The 20855-nt window shown below is 45.7% G+C and overlaps 1 protein-coding gene and 1 long non-coding RNA gene across 2 annotated transcripts in view; both read left to right on the top strand.

The window, feature by feature from the left end:
• The window catches only part of LOC123755810 (uncharacterized), a 195400-nt gene extending 179837 nt beyond the window's left edge, over window positions 1-15563 (top strand). The window contains exon 6 of the mRNA XM_069300307.1: window positions 10655-15563. Within this exon, the coding sequence (XP_069156408.1) occupies window positions 10655-11714 (1060 nt within the window). The 3' untranslated portion in view covers window positions 11715-15563. The remainder of the gene's footprint in view (window positions 1-10654) is intronic.
• Window positions 15564-15861: 298 nt separating this feature from the next.
• LOC138350035 (uncharacterized) lies at window positions 15862-18005 on the top strand. Its single transcript, XR_011222002.1, has 2 exons — window positions 15862-16439; window positions 16491-18005. It is a non-coding gene; the product is annotated as an uncharacterized lncRNA (long non-coding RNA).
• The last annotated feature ends 2850 nt before the right edge of the window (window positions 18006-20855 follow it).

Below are 20855 nucleotides of genomic sequence, written 5' to 3'. Positions count from 1 at the left end.
CAGATTAGCTATGGATGAGCATAGTGACTATACTAGCTGAGTCTTGGCCGGGAAACTAAGCCTAATTGAGCGACCCCTTGTTAAAAATATTAAGTATAAATCGCGTCTTGAAAGTAAATTACAAATATATCGCAAATATGTTTCTCGTATCAAAGACCTATATCAACTGGTGGAACTAGTCAGGTTGTAGACAGATATTTCGAACGTTATTCGTTTTCTAGTTGTTAAAAAACAATATTTCACTTGGTTAAGGTTGATTAGGCTATTCCCGGTTAGGCTGGGTTAGGTTATTGGAATTAGGTCATGTTAAGGTAGCGTTGGGTAAGATAGGGTTTTTTTAAACGAACAAGTTACACTTGTATGCGTGTTAGGTACACTGATAAGGGAGCAAGATGCATTTGTACATAAGAAATGTATATGTTTATCTCTCAGAATGTTTGGTAATATGTTTATTGTTTGTGATGTGTGTCTATGTATGTATTATTAACACGATGTACTGAACGGGGTGAGAATAGCTTGAGCTACCTCATCCCTTTGTGTGTATTTTACCTCAATAAACTTATTTCAATTTCAATTTCAATTTGTACACGACCTAAATGTGCTCACGAGCGCCCGCGCATGATTTAGGAATTGGCAAAATAAAATTGATTGACATTTTAAGTCAGTACCACTCGTGTTCACGTGCAAATTATGTTAAATTGTTCATTTGTATTCTCTTTGCTTGATTTAAACGTCTGTTAGAAATTAATTTTAGCATCAATTATTTCGTTCATTACTATAGTAGGCTGCTTAAAAAATGATTTATTATTCATCTGCATATTGAATTTTATGAGAATTACGGCTGTCTTTATGGCTTAAACTAATTTGAGAGTCTCATTGTAGGCTTTTGATTTTAACTTTTATCTTTTTGCCTACCAACCACCTCGTAAAATATATATTTTAAGATTCTTATGGAGTCAGGTCTGACTTCATCAGACCCCCATGAAGTCTGATGATTTTTTTGTCTAGAAAGTTACTTAGCTGTTCATAAAATGTTGGTAGATTTGTATTCTGTGGACTGAAAACTTAAATGGCATTTGGGGGGTCGATGCTGGCGTCGGGTCAACCTGGGCACAGGGTCATACAATATGGCCTATCCCTGTCTCCCTGTATGGTGCGCCCAACCTGAACTTTTGTAGCCAAGCACGGAGACCTCACCCTCCGAAGGACAAATCTGCCGTGGAGAAAGTTCTACCCCGGAGAGACATATATCATTCCACAACTAAGCAAACTGGGTTGCCAGGAAAGGTTGAGGGGCTACAGGACTATAACGACGCTACAAACCAGACATGACAGCGCTGGCTGGTCACATGGACACCTTTACAAATCTGAACAAATTGATCTTGATATTAATCTAGACGACTTTCTTTAAAAGGTCACATGTAACACACACACACACACACACACACACACACACACACACACAAGGGGCAACAGCATAGGACAGAAGGTAGGACAGAAAACAGGAGTTAGTTTTTTCACCCATAACCGGTTTTTTTCTTTGTTTTTCCAATTACAGCCGCACCCAACCACTTGGAATGGTCGGTACAACGGCCGCCTCGCTTCTTGCAGGTTGGCGTTCGATACCTGATGGTCCAGGTGATTGGAAACGGTTTCTTCATCCCGTCCTATCCCAGCCCCCATGGTCCTGCTATCCCAGACCCCATGGTCCTGCTATCCCAGCCCCCATGGTCCTGCTATCCCAGACCCCATGGTCCTGCTATCCCAGCCCCCATGGTCCTGCTATCCCAGACCCCATGGTCCTGCTATCCCAGCCCCCATGGTCCTGCTATCCCAGACCCCATGGTCCTGCTATCCCAGCCCCCATGGTCCTGCTATCCCAGACCCCATGGTCCTGCTATCCCAGCCCCCATGGTCCTGCTATCCCAGACCCCATGGTCCTGCTATCCCAGCCCCCATGGTCCTGCTATCCCAGTCCCCATGGTCCTGCTATCCCAGTCCCCATGATCCTGCTATCCCAGCCCCCATGGTCCTGCTATCGCAGCCCCCATGGTCCTGCTATCCCAGCCCCATGGTCCTGCTATCCCAGTACCCATGGTCCTGCTATCCCAGCCCTCATGGCCCTGCTATCCCAGTCCCATGCCCCTGCTATCCCAGCCCCCATGGTCCTGCTATCCCAGTCCCCATGGTCCTGCTATCCCAGTCCCCATGATCCTGCTATCCCAGCCCCCATGGTCCTGCTATCGCAGCCCCCATGGTCCTGCTATCCCAGCCCCCATGGTCCTGCTATCGCAGCCCCGATGGTCCTGCTATCCCAGCCCCGATGGTCCTGCTATCCCAGCCCTCATGGCCCTGCTATCCCAGCCCCATGCCCCTGCTATCCCAGCCCCTATGGTCCTGCTATCCCAGTCCCCATGGTCCTGCTATCCCAGTCCCCATGATCCTGCTATCCCAGCCCCCATGGTCCTGATATCGCAGCCCCCATGGTCCTGCTATCCCAGCCCCATGGTCCTGCTATCCCAGTACCCATGGTCCTGCTATCCCAGCCCATGATCCTGCTATCCCAGCCCCATGCCCCTGCTATTCCAGCCCCATGCCCCTGCTATCCCAGCCCCATGGCCCTGCTATCCCAGCCCCATGCCCCTGCTATTCCAGCCCCATGCCCCTGCTATCCCAGCCCCATGGCCCTGCTATCCCAGCCCCATGCCCCTGCTATCCCAGCCCCATGCCCCTGCTATCCCAGCCCCATGGCCCTGCTATCCCAGCCCCATGCCCCTGCTATTCCAGCCCCATGCCCCTGCTATCCCAGCCCCATGGCCCTGCTATCCCAGCCCCATGCCCCTGCTATCCCAGCCCCATGCCCCTGCTATCCCAGCCCCATGGCCCTGCTATCCCAGCCCTCATGGCCCTGCTATCCCAGCCCCATGCCCCTGCTATCCCAGCCCCATGCCCCTGCTATCCCAGCCCCCATGGTCCTGCTATCCCAGCCCTCATGGCCCTGCTATCATTTCCTATGTGCTTAGCGTCATAGTGGCTTAGCACTACCTCCTGATAATTACCTTCCCTTATCCGTAGGCCCCTAAATACATCAATTTAACATTCAACTTGAAGTAATCCTCAGGAGTCAACGAGGGAGAGCTTTGACAAGTCGCCGGCTTCCTGTCCTCGTCGAGGCCACTATAGCGTTGGTGGCCCCGGCCCCCCCCCCTCCCTCTCGGGTAAATTCAGGTATACATTATTTATTCTGTTTGTAACTTCTAAATCTCACAATGGTCATCATCATACTCATCATCAATCATCATCATCAATCTCCTCGGGCAAGTGACATGCTCGTGGAGCGTCGTAAGCGGATCCTCGTTCGCTCCCCCGAGGTGCTGCGAGCCTCCCAGCTCTCCGTCTGACGGGTGATCCCATGTTGGTCTTGTTATAGATTCAGCTCCTCGGAACAGGTTCCAAGTAGCACGGGCTATGGCGAGCCCGTGAAAGGGGGTGTGATCCTATTTTGGGGGGGCCGTTCTTATGTCCCCGGGGATGCGGTCCGGGATCTTTTTGGGTTCAGTGTTGATCACAGAGCATCAGGCTAAGATCACTGGTGGATCAGAGTGGGTGGGAGGTAGTGTGGGTGTGGGGTAGCGTGGGTGTGGGGGTAGCGTGGGTGTAGGGTAGTGTGGACGTGGGGTAGCGTAGGATAAAACTAGCGAGTGATACAATAACGATTACGGGCTCACCATAGCCCGTGCTACATGGACACTTCGTCCTGAGTAGCTAAATCTTTAACAACAACAGCAATAACGAGGCCATTGGAATCAGAACAAGAACACGACATGAACTCCACAAGAAGAACACATCTTCACCAGCGCCTGACACACAGCGCTAACAATAACAGAATTGCTCTAATCTGAGAAAAATGAAATGTTCGAACGTAATCTTTCCAAGATGTCCAAAGCAAGATGTCCAGAAAGTCATGTAGATTGTTGGCGGAGGAAGAGGAGGTGAATGAGATTACTCGAGGGCGACCATTGCTTTGTTTACGTTCTGGAGGCCTGGGCGAGTCCACCTTGGGGAGGTGGGGAAGGTTTGTTTACGTTCTGCAGGCCTGGGCGAGTCCACCTTGGGGAGGTGGGGGAGGTTTGTTTACGTTCTGCAGGCCTGGGCGAGTCCACCTTGGGGAGGTGGGGGAGGTTTGTTTACGTTCTGGAGGCCTGGGCGAGTCCACCTTGGGGAGGTGGGGGAGGTTTGTTTACGTTCTGCAGGCCTGGGCGAGTCCACCTTGGGGAGGTGGGGGAGGTTTGTTTACGTTCTGCAGGCCTGGGCGAGTCCACCTTGGGGAGGTGGGGGAGGTTTGTTTACGTTCTGCAGGCCGGGGCGAGTCCACCTTGGGGAGGTGGGGGAGGTTTGTTTACGTTCTGCAGGCCTGGGCGAGTCCACCTTGGGGAGGTGGGGGAGGTTTGTTTACGTTCTGCAGGCTTGGGCGAGTCCACCTTGGGGAGGTGGGGGAGGTTTGTTTACGTTCTGGAGGCCTGGGCGAGTCCACCTTGGGGAGGTGGGGGAGGTTTGTTTACGTTCTGGAGGCCTGGGCGGACCTAACCAGTGCCTAAATATGCACAATATGCTAATATATAACAATATTAATTTATATTTGAGAAAATTCTATTGAATGAAGAGCATGTTAAAATTGATGAATTTGTCTGCGGGGTCGACCGCTGGATGGAATGGACTTGGTCTGAGGCCGGGTTGACTTGTGGCGTCGTGACACGGGCTGGACCAGGAGGGCGGCTGCCTTCACCCTGATGCAAGAAGCAAGAAGCTGTCAACAGTCCGCGTCTTCCGTGCTTCCGTGACGCAACTCTTGTCTTCCGTGACGCAACTCTTGTCTATCGTGACGCAGCTCTTGTCTATCGTGACGCAGCTGTCTTCCGTGACGCAGCTCTTGTCTTCCGTGACGCAACTCTTGTCTTCCGTGATGCAGCTCTTGTCTTCCGTGACGCAGCTCTTGTCTTCCGTGACGCAGCTCTTGTCTATCGTGACGCAGCTCTTGTCTATCGTGACGCAGCTCTGTCTTCCGTGACGCAGCTCTTGTCTTCCGTGACGCAACTCTTGTCTTCCGTGATGCAGCTCTTGTCTATCGTGACGCAGCTCTTATCTTCCGTGACGCAGCTCTTGTCTATCGTGACGCAGCTCTTGTCTTCCGTGACGCAACTCTTGTCTTCCGTGATGCAGCTCTTGTCTTCCGTGACGCAGCTCTTATCTTCCGTGACGCAGCTCTTGTCTATTGTGACGCAGCTCTTGTCTATCGTGACGCAGCTCTTGTCTATCGTGACGCAGCTGGTAATGACTTCTGAACCTTACCTAGCAATGATTTCGGGGCTCACCGTCCCTGCGGCCCGGTCCTAGCCAACCTTCAGTACAACATTACAACTTTGATGGTGTAGTTGTTAAAACAGTTAATGTATCTGGAAAGTAGAATTTTTGTTGTGTGTGTGTGTGTGTGTGTGTGTGTGTGTGTGTGTGTGTGTGTGTGTGTGTGTGTGTGTGTGTGTGTGTGTGTGTGTGTGTGTATTCACCTAGTTGTTCTTGAGGGGGTTGAGCTCTGCTCTTTCGGCCCGCCTCTCAATTGTCATTCAATTAACTGTTACTAACTATTAATTATTTTTTTTCACACACACACACAGGAAGCAGCTCCGTGACAGCTGTCTAACTCCCAGGTACCTATTTACTGCTAGGTAACAAAGGGCATCAGGGTGAAAGACACTTTGCCCATTTGTTTCTGCCTGGCGGTTGGACGGTCGAACTTCAACTGCTAAGCCCTGCCTTATTATTTATCGATTGGTTAATGCAATTGCAATGTTTCCACATGTAACCTTGATCATATTTGCGTTTGATGTTGTGTATACAAGTTGCTTTAGCAACATTCCCTTTAAACTCGTCCCATTCATTACATCTCGTACGCTAAAAATATCGTTATTGATGTTACTGACTCATTAGTGTGTGTGTGTGTGTGTGTGTGTGTGTGTGTGCGTGTGTGTGTGTGTGTGAAGAGGAAATTCAACATCAGTGATGAAAATTATTGAACATTTCCTTTTATTACAGCAATGCGAAGGCTATCACCGGTGTCTTCAGGGCCACCCTCTCACTTGAGCGGGATTTGTGAATGGAAGCGAAGTGTGTTGACGTCACGAGAGGTTTAAGAGGCGGAAGGGGGAGGTAATGGGGGGGGGGGGAAAGGGGGGGGTGGTCAAGGTTATGGGGAGAGAGAAGGGGGGGGGAGGAGGGAGTCGAACCCCTTCTCCCCCCTCCTCCACGATCAATGACCAATGTAGCTAGTCAACCAACCAGTCCCGGTAACCTACCAACTGAGAGAAAGCTCAGCTGTCCTCCCGACGACAAGACGATCGACAGGACGATCGACCTGACGACTTTCTGTTTGGTTGAGCAGGAAGGTGAGCACGTGTTCACTGGGAGTGTCTGTGTTTAGGTGTGGCATTGTTGATTCATTAATGTGTGTGTGTGTGTGTGTGTGTGTGTGTGTGTGTGTGTGTGTGTGTGTGTGTGTGTGTGTGTGTCCGAGGCTGGGGTCGTTCTTGCCCTTGCTGGGGTGGTGGTTCTTCTCCGGCCCCGACCACAGCGGTCTCCGGGTTCGGAGGTCCCTAGTGTGTCCCTTTTTCACCATCTTCGAGGTCATCCCGGGAACTCACAGTTCCTGCGACGGCGCTGAAACCAATCGTATTGGCGTTTGCCTTTCCTTTGGAGACTTTCGACGTCGTGGAGAGGTGGGGAGGGGACACCCGCTGCTGCATGGGTAACAGCTTCTCCTCCATATCAACCTACCCTGGCTTTACGCCCTGCAGAGGTCACTCAAACCGACAACCAGAGGCGCAACACCATAGTCTCCTGAGACTGATGGATGTCTACTACTTATGTTCTGTCTCTCTCTCTCTCTCTCTCTCTCTCTCTCTCTCTCTCTCTCTCTCTCTCTCTCTCTCTCTCTCTCAAACTGTGACAGGTATAGTCCCTAATGGCTTCCCACACCGCAAATTTTTTTTCATCGAAATGAAGAGGTTTCTCCAGCCGTGTCCGTACCGGTATTTGACAGCTTCTCTGACTTGATATTCCTGGAGGTGGCTGCAAGTGGGTGGAGTGCTGGGACGTAGCTGGGAGGAAGGCTGAGAAGTAGCTAGGAGAAGGTGCAGGGACGTGCCTGGGAGGAGGGCCGGAACGTGACTGGTAAAAGTCAAAACATTGTTCGGGCACATAAATAAGGAGACATTTAGATTACTGTTCACAGCTTACGTGAGAGCAGTTGTAGAGTCGGCCGCCGCACCATGGAGCCCCATGTCAAACAATTACATAAGGGAAATTTTAAATGGTTCACAAATGGGTGCCTTTAGAAACATGTGTAAGGAATCTTTCAGAACATTATATACCACATATGTCAGACCAATCCTGGAGTATGCAGCTCCATCATGGAGTCCATATCTAGTCAAGGATAAGATCAAACTGGAAAAGGTTCGAAGGTTTGCCACCAGACTAGTACCCGAACTGAGGGGTATGAGCTACGAGGAGAGACTATGGGAATTAAACCTCACGTCACTGGAAGACAGAAGGGTTAAAGGGGACATGATCACTACATACAAGATTCTCAGAGGAATTGATAGGGTAGATAAAGACAGTCTATTTAACACAAGGGGCACACGCACTAGGGGACACAGGTGGAAACTGAGTGCCCAAATGAGCCACAGAGATATTAGAAAGAACTTTTTTAGTGTCAGAGTGGTTGACAAATGGAATGCATTAGGCAGTGATGTGGTGGAGGCTGACTTCATACACAGTTTCAAGTGTAGATATGATAGAGCCCAATAGGCTCAGGAATCTGTACACCAGTTGATTGACAGTTGAGAGGCGGGACCAAAGAGCCAGAGCTCAACCCCCGCAAGCACAAATAGGTAAGTAAACACGCACGCACGCGCGCGAGTAGGTTGGGGGCCTCGCGGCTGAGGGGACAGCGTTCAGGAATCGTAGTACTAAGGGCCCGGGTTCGATTCCTGGCCAAGGCGCAAACAAATGGGCAGAGTTTCTTTAATTTTGATGCACCTGTTCACCTAGCAGTAAATAGGTACTTGGGAGTTAGACAGCGGCTACGGGCTGCTTCCTGGGAATGTGTACGCGTGTTAGAGAATTATATGTAGTAGATAAAAGAGAGGAAAAATAGGTTGGTTAGAAAGGCGGGGTCCAAGAGCTAATAGTTCGATTCTGCAGACACAAATAGTAAATACAAAGATTAAATACAAGTAATAAATACACGCTCGCCCTCTATCTCGGCCCAACCACTTGGGCTGGACGGTAGAGCGACTGGCTGGTTTCATGCAGGTCGGCGTTCAATCCCCGACCGTCCACAACAAGTGCCTGGGCCCCCCATTCCTTCCCCAGGTCTCTCTCTCTCTCTCTCTCTCTCTCTCTCTCTCTCTCTCTCTCTCTCTCTCTCTCTCTCTCTCTCTCTCTCTCTCTCTCTCTCTCTCTCTCTCTCTCTCTCTCTCTCTCTCTCTCTCTCTCTCTCTCTCTCTCTCACTCTCTCTCTCTCTCACTCTCACTCTCACTCTCACTCTCTCTCTCTCACTCTCACTCTCACTCTCACTCTCACTCTCACTCTCACTCACTCTCACTCTCACTCTCACTCTCTTTTTCTCTTTCTCTCTCTCTCATCTCCCCTGCGCTGCGAGGTGCTATCACTCTGCCAGACTGCGACCATTGCAGTCAGTCGGCGCCATTCACTGTGCAATACTCTTTCAACAGTGGTCCTCACTGGAGCCTTAAACAGTGCAGCGGCCGGGGTGGAAGTAGGACCTCTTGGGGGCCTTTTACCGCCCCAATGTCGGCCGGCTGGACCTTACAGCCGACGTTTGGAGCTATGTAAGTGTTTGTGACTCCACGCTCTCACGGGGGTACAGTGGCGTGTTACAAAACTTTTACTTGAGTTTACCGTTTAAGAGAGGCCAAAACCAACGTGATTTTCTTTAGCTGTTTTGCTGTCAAAGAAACTGGGAAATGTGCGTTGTTTGGGGCAGTAAGTTGGTGCAGGGAATTTTATGCTCTTGCAGCGTCACTCTCTGGTTCCTGTCCGTTTGGGGACAAATCTTTTCAGTATATTAGTAAGTTTAACCAAATCCGGTTTGTGTATATATTTATATACACACACGGGGGAATGTAGATGTTTAGAGGCACTTGACCGGAGGAGTTTTAGCAGCGTGTGTTGGTTTATAACTGCGGTGGAGTGTGAGCAACCTGTCCTCTTAAAAGAACGTCGCTTTTAGCCGTTTGCCCGTATGGCCGAATTTGGACGTAATTTGAAAATGAAAAAAAAAATTAAAATAAATTTGGGATTTTTTTTTCAACAACAGTAAGTTAAGGGTCCTCTGATAGGTGAGGTGGGCAGGAAATTCTCATAAAGTTTCAAAACGTTATGAAAAACGTTAATTGAAAGTCATCTATTCTAACCTTACAGAGTCGGCCGGACGACTCAAACAGAAAACGGAACAGTACGTCACTTTTGTGAGTCGATTTCATTTCAAATTACGTCCAAATTTGGCCATAGCGCGCATACCAGCCAAAAGTGACGTTATTTTTAAGAGGACGGGTTGTTGTGAGAATGGAGAATGTGACATTTGCCTCACTGCCATACACTCGCCAACAGGCACCACACACACACCACACACACACATCTGGGGGTCTGATAGCTGAGTGGACAGCGCTCTGTACTCGTAATCCTAGGGTCCAATTTCGATCCCCGGTGATGGCAGAAACAAAATGGGCAGAGTATCTTTTACCCTAATTCCCCTGTTACCTAGCATTAAATAGGTACCTGGGAGTTAGATAGCTGTTACGGGCTGCTTCCTGGGTTTGTGTGTGTGTGTGTGGAAAAAAAAAATAGTAGTTAGTAACAGTTGATTGATTGACAGTTTAGAGGCGGGCCGAAAGAGCAGAGTTCAACCCCTCTCAACCACAACTATGTGAATACACACACACACACACAATACACCACAACACGCAGGTAACAACTACCCCCCCCCTCCCCTCCCCCTCCCCTCCCCCCTCTGATATTATTATCAAGGCGCTTTATCTACAAAGTTTTTTTTCACAATTTCTTCCGTCCTCTTTAAGAACCTCCGCCTCGGAACAAAGTGCGCGCACGCGCGGTGCCCTGGATACCAAGCGCGCGCGCTTCCTGCCATAACTTTGGTCAAAGCTTCGGAGATTAGCGGCTTCATATGCTAAGGGTAATGAGCTTTCAGTGGATTACTTCCGAGAATCCCGTATGTAAACATCATGAGGGGCGGAGGGAGGGATGATACGATGTTGCTTAGGGATTGATGTATTTTGTTTCAGGGGGAGATTTCCTTCCCAAAATGGAGCCGTGTACTGGGTTAAATCTGATTTGCATAATCGCACCTAAATGCTAACTAGTTTTTTGTTTTACATGTCTTCCAGTAGTATAAGAACAAGAACATAGCAACGAACACAAACATGCATGAACACGAAAAGAGAGAGAGAGAAACACACACTCATAATGTCCGTGTTCTCTTTGGTGTTTAACAGGACGTTAGTGATAGACCTGAGCTGTGTGAGACGAGATAATTGCCATAACTATTCTTCTCCCCAGAGCCCGTGTGTCACGCCAGAGGCTGTCGGTGTCCCTGCGTGATGACCGGACCCGCTCTTCCTCCTCCAGTTCTTCCTCGTCCTCGTCGTCATCGTCGTCGTCGTCGGTGTCCAAGGTGGCCATCATTACGGCCGCCAACAACAATGGCGGCCTCGCAGATGTTCCCGCCATGGATGCTTCTCCCTCTGTGGCCTCCTCTCCTTCTTCTTCGCCCTCTTCCTTGTTCTCCTCGCCGTCCTCCACCTCCTCTACGTGCGAGGTGAAGGAAGGAGGGAGGAGTGAGTGCCAACTTGGGTCTCCAAGTGCCGAGGACGAGGAGCTGAGTGCCATAGGGCCCGGGAGTGACGTGGCAACTCAGGCGACGCCGCCATCTTCCCAGATGAAGTCCGTTGAACCCATCTTCCTGCGCTGTCCCAAGAGGGTCGAGGAGAACCTGGCTGCCTCTCACTCCTTCGTCAGGTCTCGCGAGGAAGGCCTCGCCCTCAGAGGCGTCTCGTCCCCCAGCACGAGGCTTGACACCCGCACCACCGTCGGCGATGAACTTCAGATACGACTCAACGCCATACTGCGCTCCGGTCGACGGGAGACTGACGTGCACGGTAACTACACGTCGTCCTCCACTATTCCGGAGTCGAGATGCTTCGAGGACGAGATGAGCTCGTCATCTCTCACAGAAATGCCCTCACCATATCAGCTCAATTCCTCCTGTGATCGTCTTGAATCTCCAAACTTCGACTCCTGGAGTCGTTACGAAGAGTCTTCGACCCAATATTTGGCCGTCAACAGCGACTCTAATGGTTACTCTGCCACCGACACCTCCAGTCCCACGTTCCAGCCTCCAGTCTCGACTGATACAGACGCGACTTATCCTAGCCTCCGTGGGGAACAGTCTGAGTACCACTCCACTCTCCCTGATCCCGAGGCCGACCACCACAGAGCCAACTCCGTCTACCCGAAGGCTCCCCGATGCTCCATCTTCACCATTAGCGGTACGCTGGCTGATCCATTTGGCACCAGTGCCAGGTATTCCCTCAGAAGCCTTTCAACAGCTCACTTTTAATAGCGAGATCATATCGAGTTATCTTCCCTGAAAACACTAGTTGACTAGCATGTCATTATCCCAGAGATAAGTGGCCTGTAAATTGTGATATAGTAGTAGGCATCCATCAGTCTCAGGAGACTATGGAGTTGCGCTCTGGTGTCGGCCTGGCCAAGAGTGGCCTCACCAGGGCGCTAATGCCCTGGTGAAGCCGTAGGAAAAGCATTGTAGAATGCTTTCCAATGCCGTAGGAAAAGCATTGTAGAATGCTTTCCAATGCCGTAGGAAAAGCATTGTAGAAAACGTTGTTATTTTTGTACTGATCATTATCCAAGATGGAAGGAACGAGGCTAGCTGACGCGGAGGATGCTCAGTAGTGAACAACGGTCTTGTACCGCTCAGGACCCCCTCTGGGCACAGCACCTGCGTTTCAGGATTCCATTGGATTCTGTCCAACGTGGCTTCCTGTCCACCTTGCGCTCATTAGCCGACATTCATACTGCTCCTTTACCAACCAACCCAGCCATCCCCCATTAACCTGTCTTACTCCCGATGCAACTAGACCTGTTATAAAGCATTCTTTAACCTGAAGTGAGCACAGCACTTCCCCTGTGACGTAGGCTCATGTTGGTCCGGCGGGCACGCCATATATATATATTCCTTTCATGGTCTCGCTTTTGTTGCGTCTGTGGCACGCCTTCAACAGCGTCTCGGGAGACACGTCTGTGAAACTACTCCTCAGCCTCAAGGCACTAACTACCACACGCGGCCTATAATAGCTATCTCTACACTGTTTTATCCTCTATTTCCTCCCACTTGATCAACGTACAGGTATTCTCTACCTGATCAACATGTTGATCAGTACCATGAGCCAACATGTCTGCATGTTGGTCAACACCATGTATCAACATGTCTGTATGTTGATCAACACCATGTATCAACATATCGTTCAAGCATATCAGAGCTAATGATCTGTATTTTGTGCATTGCATTATCTTAGCGCTATTTTGCCATTTGCCATATTTTCATAAGTGTTCATTTATTGCAAACATTAATTACCAAAATCTTCTGTGATGAATTATTAAGTTCATGTTGTCAGGGCGCCCATTATATTATTTTTATTCCGTGCAATGTATATTAAGTGTTATTTTTAAGATTCTAACAAAAATTATTTGTAAGATTCTTAAAAAAAATAAGCAATAAATGCTGCCTCTTTAGATTAGGGCCAAGATGAATCGAACACTTACGTTACATTTACGATATCTGTACATCCTTCCTCTATTATGTCAGTTTTGATTACGTTGATTGAACGGTCTCTGAGACCCTCCGCACTACGGATTCGTATATAACAAAAATAATCCTGTGTGAGAAAGTTTGAAGTTCGTAAAAAAGATTTAATAAAAGTAGTCTTATGCCGTGATGGTTGAAGAAAGATGTACATGTTTCGAAAGTAAGCTCTTAAGCTTGGTGAATCCCGGCTAAGATTATATCTTATTTGTATGCCGTTTTCTTTGTTCAAACTATAGAGTCTTAAGACGATGTTAAAGACCGGCCGAGGAAGCATTTGAAACATCCTCCCAGCGAGCATAAGAAATATTGCCGGAACAACCGTGTACATCTTCAAGAGAAAACTAGACCATTTTCTCCAAGGAGTGCCGGACCAACCAGGCTGTGGTGGGTATGTGAGCGGGCCGCTGCAAGCAACAGCCTGGTGGACCAAACTCTCACAAATCAAGCCTGGCCTCGGGCCGGGCTTGGGGAGTTGAAGAACTCCCAGAACCCCATCAAGCTTGAATCAAACAAGTGCTTTTCTTATATTTGTTCAAATCTAGAACACGTCACATGACAAAATTAAACGTGGGTGACTTTGAAATGTTACCCCAAGCTTAATAAGGATATTCAATAAATAATAAACCTTTAATATTTTACTTAAATGGTACATTAGTTAACTGAAATAATTTATTATTTCAACTTTATTACAAATCGGTTATCAGAATAATGATACTAAACTTTCTCCAAAGTCGAAAATCAGATTACAGATACGCTGCTCAGCTGGTAGGAAAAATTATGTTTCGGTTTGTAAAATCATAAATCATACAGAAGCATTTAATAATTATTTCCCCCCTCTTGGTGCCCAACCACTTGGGCTGGAGGGTAGAGCGACAGCCTCGCATCATGCAGGTCGGCGTTCAATCCCCGACCGTCCAAGTGGTTGGGCACTATTTCTTTTCCCCGTCCCATTTCAAATCCTTATCCTGATCCCTTCCAAGTGCTAAATATAATCGTAATGGCTTTGCGCTTTCTCCTGATGAAAATTTCCCTCCCTCCTCTTCTTGATTATTCGGATCAATTATCATTTAAATCTGGTTTTACAGCTCTAGTTTTTTGTGTGTGACAACGCTAATATAAGCGTCACTAGCTTATGGAAGCCTAATGAGCGAGGTGCTGGAAAATCCAATATTCTCATAATACTCAGTTTTTGGTTCCGTACTGGGCTTGGGTCCTATTAACACCCACCGAAGTGTTGGGGGTGTTAAAAGGACTTAAGTTTTGGTATATTTCACCACATAGTCTACGATTGTAGTAAACTCTCAAACTTTCTCCCACACAGAGACGTGTGGACAGGTGTATTTATCTTCTTCATGAGATGCAGCTTTATTTTAAGACAATTGACTGCGTACACTGTGGGCCCGTTAGTGTAACTTTCCACTGTGTAGCTTGTCCATAAGTCTATGGTCAAGCATTTTTCTCAGTAGATCTCTCTGTATAATAATTCTAAGGCATATTGAATGTTTTGATTTTGTAAAAATGTATAATGTTTACATATATAAATATTGTTTCTAATGGACCCTTAGCTAGCATGTTCAAGGTGGGTGTAAGTTTGTTGTTGGTACCACCATTGCTCGAGTCAGTTATGTTCATTGTACCTCGCTTCCTCTTCTCCTCCTCTTCCTTCTTTTTCTTTTCGTCCTCCCCTCCCACTTTCTCCTACAGCTTTTAAGTCTTAGTGAGCAGATTTAGATCATCATGACCATCTTCAGACGCTGGTGATCATTTCAAGCATCCGTGACTTTTGCACCCTTGATCTCCTTAAATTACTAATACTGTCGTCGCTAACTTCCCTTTAATATTAGTAATATGCCTTGTAAAGAACCCAACTAAACACATCATAGACAATCAGATTTCCTAATAGCTCTTAACCCTTAAACTACGCAGCTATTTAAAAGTACTATGTCAATGGGTCATGACTTAAAATAGTTTGGAGCACAGTAGGAAATTGCAGATAACGATTGTAGCAGTGTAAGGGTTAACAAGATTGTATCAATGTAAGGGTTACCAAGATTGTTTCAGTGTAAGGATTAATAACCTTTCTCAAATCGCCATTACCAATTCTTTGCTTCTTGCGTATTGATTAACGGCAGTGGCCGAAGTCACACATTCCTGTGAGGTGCAACACAGGTCGATGATGTCATTCTCCTGAAACTGAAAGGAACCTGGGAAGAACATGAGCGTTGTGTTCCATAACTTTGTAGTCATGGAGACCTACAGGGCTATGGTGCCGGTGGGTAAGACTTTTTCTGGTTGTTATGGAAAATTAATTATGTGATTTTGTGATATCGCCCATAATACCTCTCCAGCTTTCAGCCTGTACCTATTTTTTCTTATTCTACTCCAGCCTGTTTCTGTCCTGACTGATTCTAACCCAGCCTGTATCTGTCCTGTCTTAGTCTACCCTAGCCTGTACATGTCTTGACTGATTCTTACTCAGCTTGTACCTGTCCTGTCTTAGTCTACCCCAGCCTGTACCTATCCTGTCTGAGTCTAGTCCAACCCGTTCTCGCACTTTCTTACAGTCAATATTGACTTATTAAATAAGTGCATATGTGACATACTAATTTATTGTTAATATTTTAGTTTACCTTGAAAAGCTTCATAGAAAACACCGACCTTACCTAACCTTCTTAGTATGTTAAGATAAGCATCTTATTGCTTCGTAATTACAATTATTACTTAACCTATACCTATAATAGGTTAAGTAATAATTGTAATTACGAAACAATAAGATGCTTATCATAACACACTAAGAAGGTTATGTAAGGTCGGTGTTTTCTATGAAGCTTTTCAAGGTAAACTAAAATATTCACAATAAATTAGTATGTCACATATGCACATATTTAATAAGTCAATATTGACTATACGAAAGTGCGAGAACGGGTTGAGATAGTCCTACCTGACTAACCCATCCCCCTCCACAACACTTCTCTTCCCAGGTAAACGATCTATGAATAATTTATATTAGCTGTTTTATATAAAATAATTGTTTGTAATCCTAACATAAATTTTTTACCCTCTCATATTTTTACAGGATTTTTTTCGATGGTATCTTATAAAATTCGGACTTCTCAAACTGTGTTGAATGATATTTTGAGATGTTTGTATACTTACGCCGGAAGCTCAGGCTGGTATCATAAGCACAATGGGAGAGGGAAGCCTAGCGCCCGGGGTTACCATGAATACATTCCACTGTCATTTAGCATCCGTGTCGGTCCCCCTCTGTAGCACCATTCTAGTTAGTACACAGCCAATCAACGATTATAAGGAGATTCACTTTTGGCTAGGTTACTGACAAATCTACAATCAAGGTCGTATGAAGGGTAATTAGCCTCCACAAGACGTTGGCCAATCACAGCCGAAGTCTGATAAAGGCTAATGCGTCATATAAGGCTCTGACCAGTCACAGTCGAGGTCGGATAAAGGCTAATGCGTCATATAAGGCTCTGACCAGTCACAGTCGAGGTCGGATAAAGGCTAATGCGTCATACAAGGCCCTGACCAAGCACAGGAATAATTTTAAAAGTTTTGTTTGTGTCCCTAACCAATGACGGTTTGAGAGTTGCTTTAGATGGCATAAAGTACAAGTTACCCATCATCAGTGTAAGCTTCACACTAGAAGCTCAGTACTAAACATTGTCTTACATTGAACGGCAAGACAACGCCGCTGCCTGGTGCTCGAGTCAGTTACATATGTGTTAAATCAAGTTTTTATTATATTTTTTTAAATTAATTTTTTTATGTTAAGTTTATATGGACTATTACATCACGTATTTGATAATATTCAACTCTAATTTTTACCTGTTTTATTTTTTACCCGAGGGCCATTACCATTAGCGGCATTGACAGGGACAGGGAGCCGGCGGCTTGTCAAATGTCAATTACCTCTCATGGTTATTATTGCACAGACCATGTATACACTCAGCTTGGTGTGTGCTCCGGTGCCCATATTTCTTGCAATCCTGATTTATACGAGTCTCTGAGGGATGGATTTGTGAAATAACGTTTGAAATCCGATCTGTGCTGATTGTCCCGTGACCGGCTTAGGTACAAAGGAGCAGAGGCTCTGGTGTTCCTCATGCGTGATGATTGGTCGTCGCCCTTTAACGGACGCATGTGACTGGTCAGTGCCCTTTTGAGAGACGCATTGTAATGGTCAGTACCTAGCGTCAAGTGCACATGTAAAGAGAAGGTGAGTTATTATTGGTCAGTACTCCGCGACAGTCACAAGATAAAGTGCATATATGAGCAGTAATTACATACTGCCCGGGATAGCCACATGTATCAAACATATGTGCTGTGATTTATGGGTCAATACCCCTGAGAAAGAGTTTGTATTGGCCCTGTTGCATGGGGTTTACACAGAGGTGTTCTGTGGCGGGATTACCGCCCCCTGGGGTAATAACCATTGCTTTTATGGTAGCGGCCAATAACGGACCCCTAGGCTCTTACGGTAGCCGTGATAGTGAAAGTTACATAGTATTTAGAAAAGATGTTGGTCGCAGCCTAGACATATTTTTGTAGCATGTAAGAAAATGCTAATGAGAAAGATGCATTTGTTAATGTAAACGATGCATTTGTAATGTGAACGATGCATTTGTTAATATGAACGATGCATTTGATAATGTGAACGATGCATTTGTAATGTGAACTATACATTTGGTAATGTGAACGATGCATTTGTTAATATGAACGATGCATTTGTTAATGTGAACGATGCATTTGTTAATATGAACGATGCATTTGTTAATGTGAACGATGCATTTGATAATGTGAACGATGCATTTGTTAATATGAACGATGCATTTGATAATGTGAACGATGCATTTGTTAAGAGGCTTAGAACGACTAGCATTGTTAGCCTTAAAGCGATTTTTGTATAGGAAGTATTTTTAAAGTTTTCTCGTGACATTTTTGCGTAAAGATGGTATAGATATTTTATATTGTTTGTGTTCAGCAGTAAATAGTTTTATATCTGAAGGTGTTTAATTCTCAACAACCCCTTAGTACTCTCCAGAAGACTTTGTTTCTTGGAATTCCCAGCTAATCAAATTCCCCTTGAAATAAGGTTGTTGCAATATGCAATTAAGAACATTAAAGTGGCTATCTGTGGTAAATGAGAATTTTGTAATCAAAGATGCAGTTCGTATTAATGTGAGATCACAGGTTTTGAAGTGTCACAGACGGTATTATAACATAAGAATAAAGGTAACCGTAACGACAAGACTAACTCAGCAGTCAGTCCTTATATACACTGGCCAAATGCACGTTAATAACTATCTATGGGCTCACCATAGCCCGTGTTACTTGGAACTTTTTGTTCCAGGTAGCGAATCTTTAACAACAACAAACGTTGATGCAGATGCCACCTCATCCTTTATAAATTTAAAAGAACCTGCCCTCAGGCTAGGCTCGTTTAAGCGGCAGATGCCCCTCCCACCCCCCCGCCTCCAAGATGCATTCGTCAATGAACAAATCCACAAGGGCCATGACAAGGATTCGAACCTACGACTGAGAGCATCCCAGACGCTGCCTTAATCGACTGAGCTACGACATGGTCAAAAAGAATTGAAATCAGAAGTTCTACTGAACTTACATGGATCCTGTGGGATCCACAGGGTGGACGTTGGTTCGAATCCTCGTCACTGCTCTTGTGGATTTGTTCATTGATGCATCACGCTATTGTGAATTCTGTGTATAACGCATTCGTTAATTTTAACAAATTGTATTAAAAATTTAACTTTTCTCATAAATTAATATTATTGTATATTAGAGTTCTATGTATAGTTAGCCATAAATTAGGCACTTAGGTTCTGTTGGCAATTATTTGCATTTAAAGTACGTGGATGTTAATGCGATATTAACAGATTGTCAGCAAAGAAATGTTCGAACATCATCAGTTTTGTGTCGTGTGTAAATCATTTTTCATTCATTAACGGGGTTTGGCGGATGGATTAACAAGCATTTGGCCTTTGTTGATGAGGACTTGCTGATGAAACACACTTTACACTCGACTTACAACTGATGACGTTCGAGTTTTTCTCGTACAGTAATTTGCTGACTTTATTCGAATCTCACATCTAAATGCTTCATCCACGTACTACAAATGCAAATAATTTCCAACATATAATATTTAGTAAATGAATAAATTTTAATGAAATTTTCAAATAAAGTTAGATATATACACACATACCAAAAGAATAGGGGTGGTAGGAGAAGAAAATATCAAAGTGTTCAGTGAGGATCCACAAGGTCTTCTCTGAGTACTCTTTATTTTCTTCTCCGAGGCTATGGGTTACACTTGCATCAGAGGTGGTACCCCTTCTAGGTTTTAAATATTTAATAATATTAATTTTGATAGGCAAAACACCGATTTTTAATACACAATACGTTAAAAGAAATAAATGAACCGTTAGGTCTGGCCGCCACTTGGACTAGCCTAGTCCAACCCGTTCTCACACCAGGGTGTTTAAAGCAGCGGCCGTCCTCTCCAGACGCATTCATCAATTTTAACATACATTAAAAATTTGTTTGTTCTCATATATAATTTAATATTTTTTATACATAACAATTGTATGTATAGTTTGGCGTAGGTTAGGTTAGGTGTTTAGGTTCTGTTGGTAATTATTTGTATTTATAAGTTCGTTTGTGACGCATTTATAGAATTGTGGTTCGAACAGAGGACGTGAGCGAAGCACTTGTTCCGGAAGTGTTCGGACGTTATCAGTTGTGAGTCGTGTGTAAACCGCTTTTCATTCATAAACAGGAGGTTTGGCGGCTGGATTAAAGAGCTTGGATCTTTGTATTCGAGAACGGGTTGCCTAGTCTATGGACGGGCGCTGAACCAGAAACTCACTCACAACAGTGAAGCAGTTAATTGCTACTGTCTCTGGCTCCTCGTGTACACATAACCCGAGGAGTCAGCTGGATAGCAGTCCTGGTGGCTGGGTGTTGGCACAGGCAACAAGTGTGTATGACGGAAACGCTGCTTCATGTAACTGGACACAGCTGCAGATAACAGTGCACAGGTGCGGACACGTGTTATCCTACAAGGTAAGTTCACTACTGCGTTATCCCTAATTCTCTCCTACTTTAGTGGTGACAAGCAGTTCTTGATGCAGTTCAAGTGGCAGTTCTTGATACAGAATAGTCAGCCTAACCTCCTGTTTAGACAGTACTTATAGTAACGATGTACTGACGTAATGGACAATTAGAAAGTAGAATTTTGGCACTTTTGATACTTTTTTGGGGAGACAGACCGGAAAAAGGCTTTGTATTTATGTTGCCCATAAAAACCTAACCTAAACATCTGAAGCCTAATACACGCTATTTGTAATACATATATGTACTGTCTACTAGGCTGTAGGAATATTTAAGATATATTTTCAGCTGTAATTTTTCCGGTCTCTTATAAAGCGAATAGTACCAAATTCTACTAATTATCCAGTACACCAATATACGTAGAGAAGGTCCGCGTAGTTAGAAAGTATTATTAAAACAGGAGAACGGGCCGGAATGTTTGTCCCTTTTCTCAAAGGTGGTGACCTGGAGAAACTGATACTTACCTCACTATTTTTATCGCCTCTCGTTGTTTCTCACAACCTTCCCCCCACCCTTATTACTATCTTCTCTCCCTTTCTAACCTCAAATTTGAAAAACAGACCAAATTCCAAGCCTCGACCTATCCTACAAGCCATCAGATTCATTCCCAATCTGGCCGGAGGCTACACCCTGCACTGGCTAGTCCTCGATCACACACGTGTCTCTGTCAGTTTGTACAGGACCGCGTCTCTGTCAGTTTGTCCAGGACCGCGTCTCTGTCAGTTTGTA

The sequence above is a fragment of the Procambarus clarkii genome, chromosome 43, assembly GCF_040958095.1.
Source record: "Procambarus clarkii isolate CNS0578487 chromosome 43, FALCON_Pclarkii_2.0, whole genome shotgun sequence".
NCBI lineage: Eukaryota > Metazoa > Arthropoda > Malacostraca > Decapoda > Cambaridae > Procambarus > Procambarus clarkii.
Note: the sequence above shows the minus strand (reverse complement) of the source record. Positions and strands in the feature narration are given on the sequence as shown.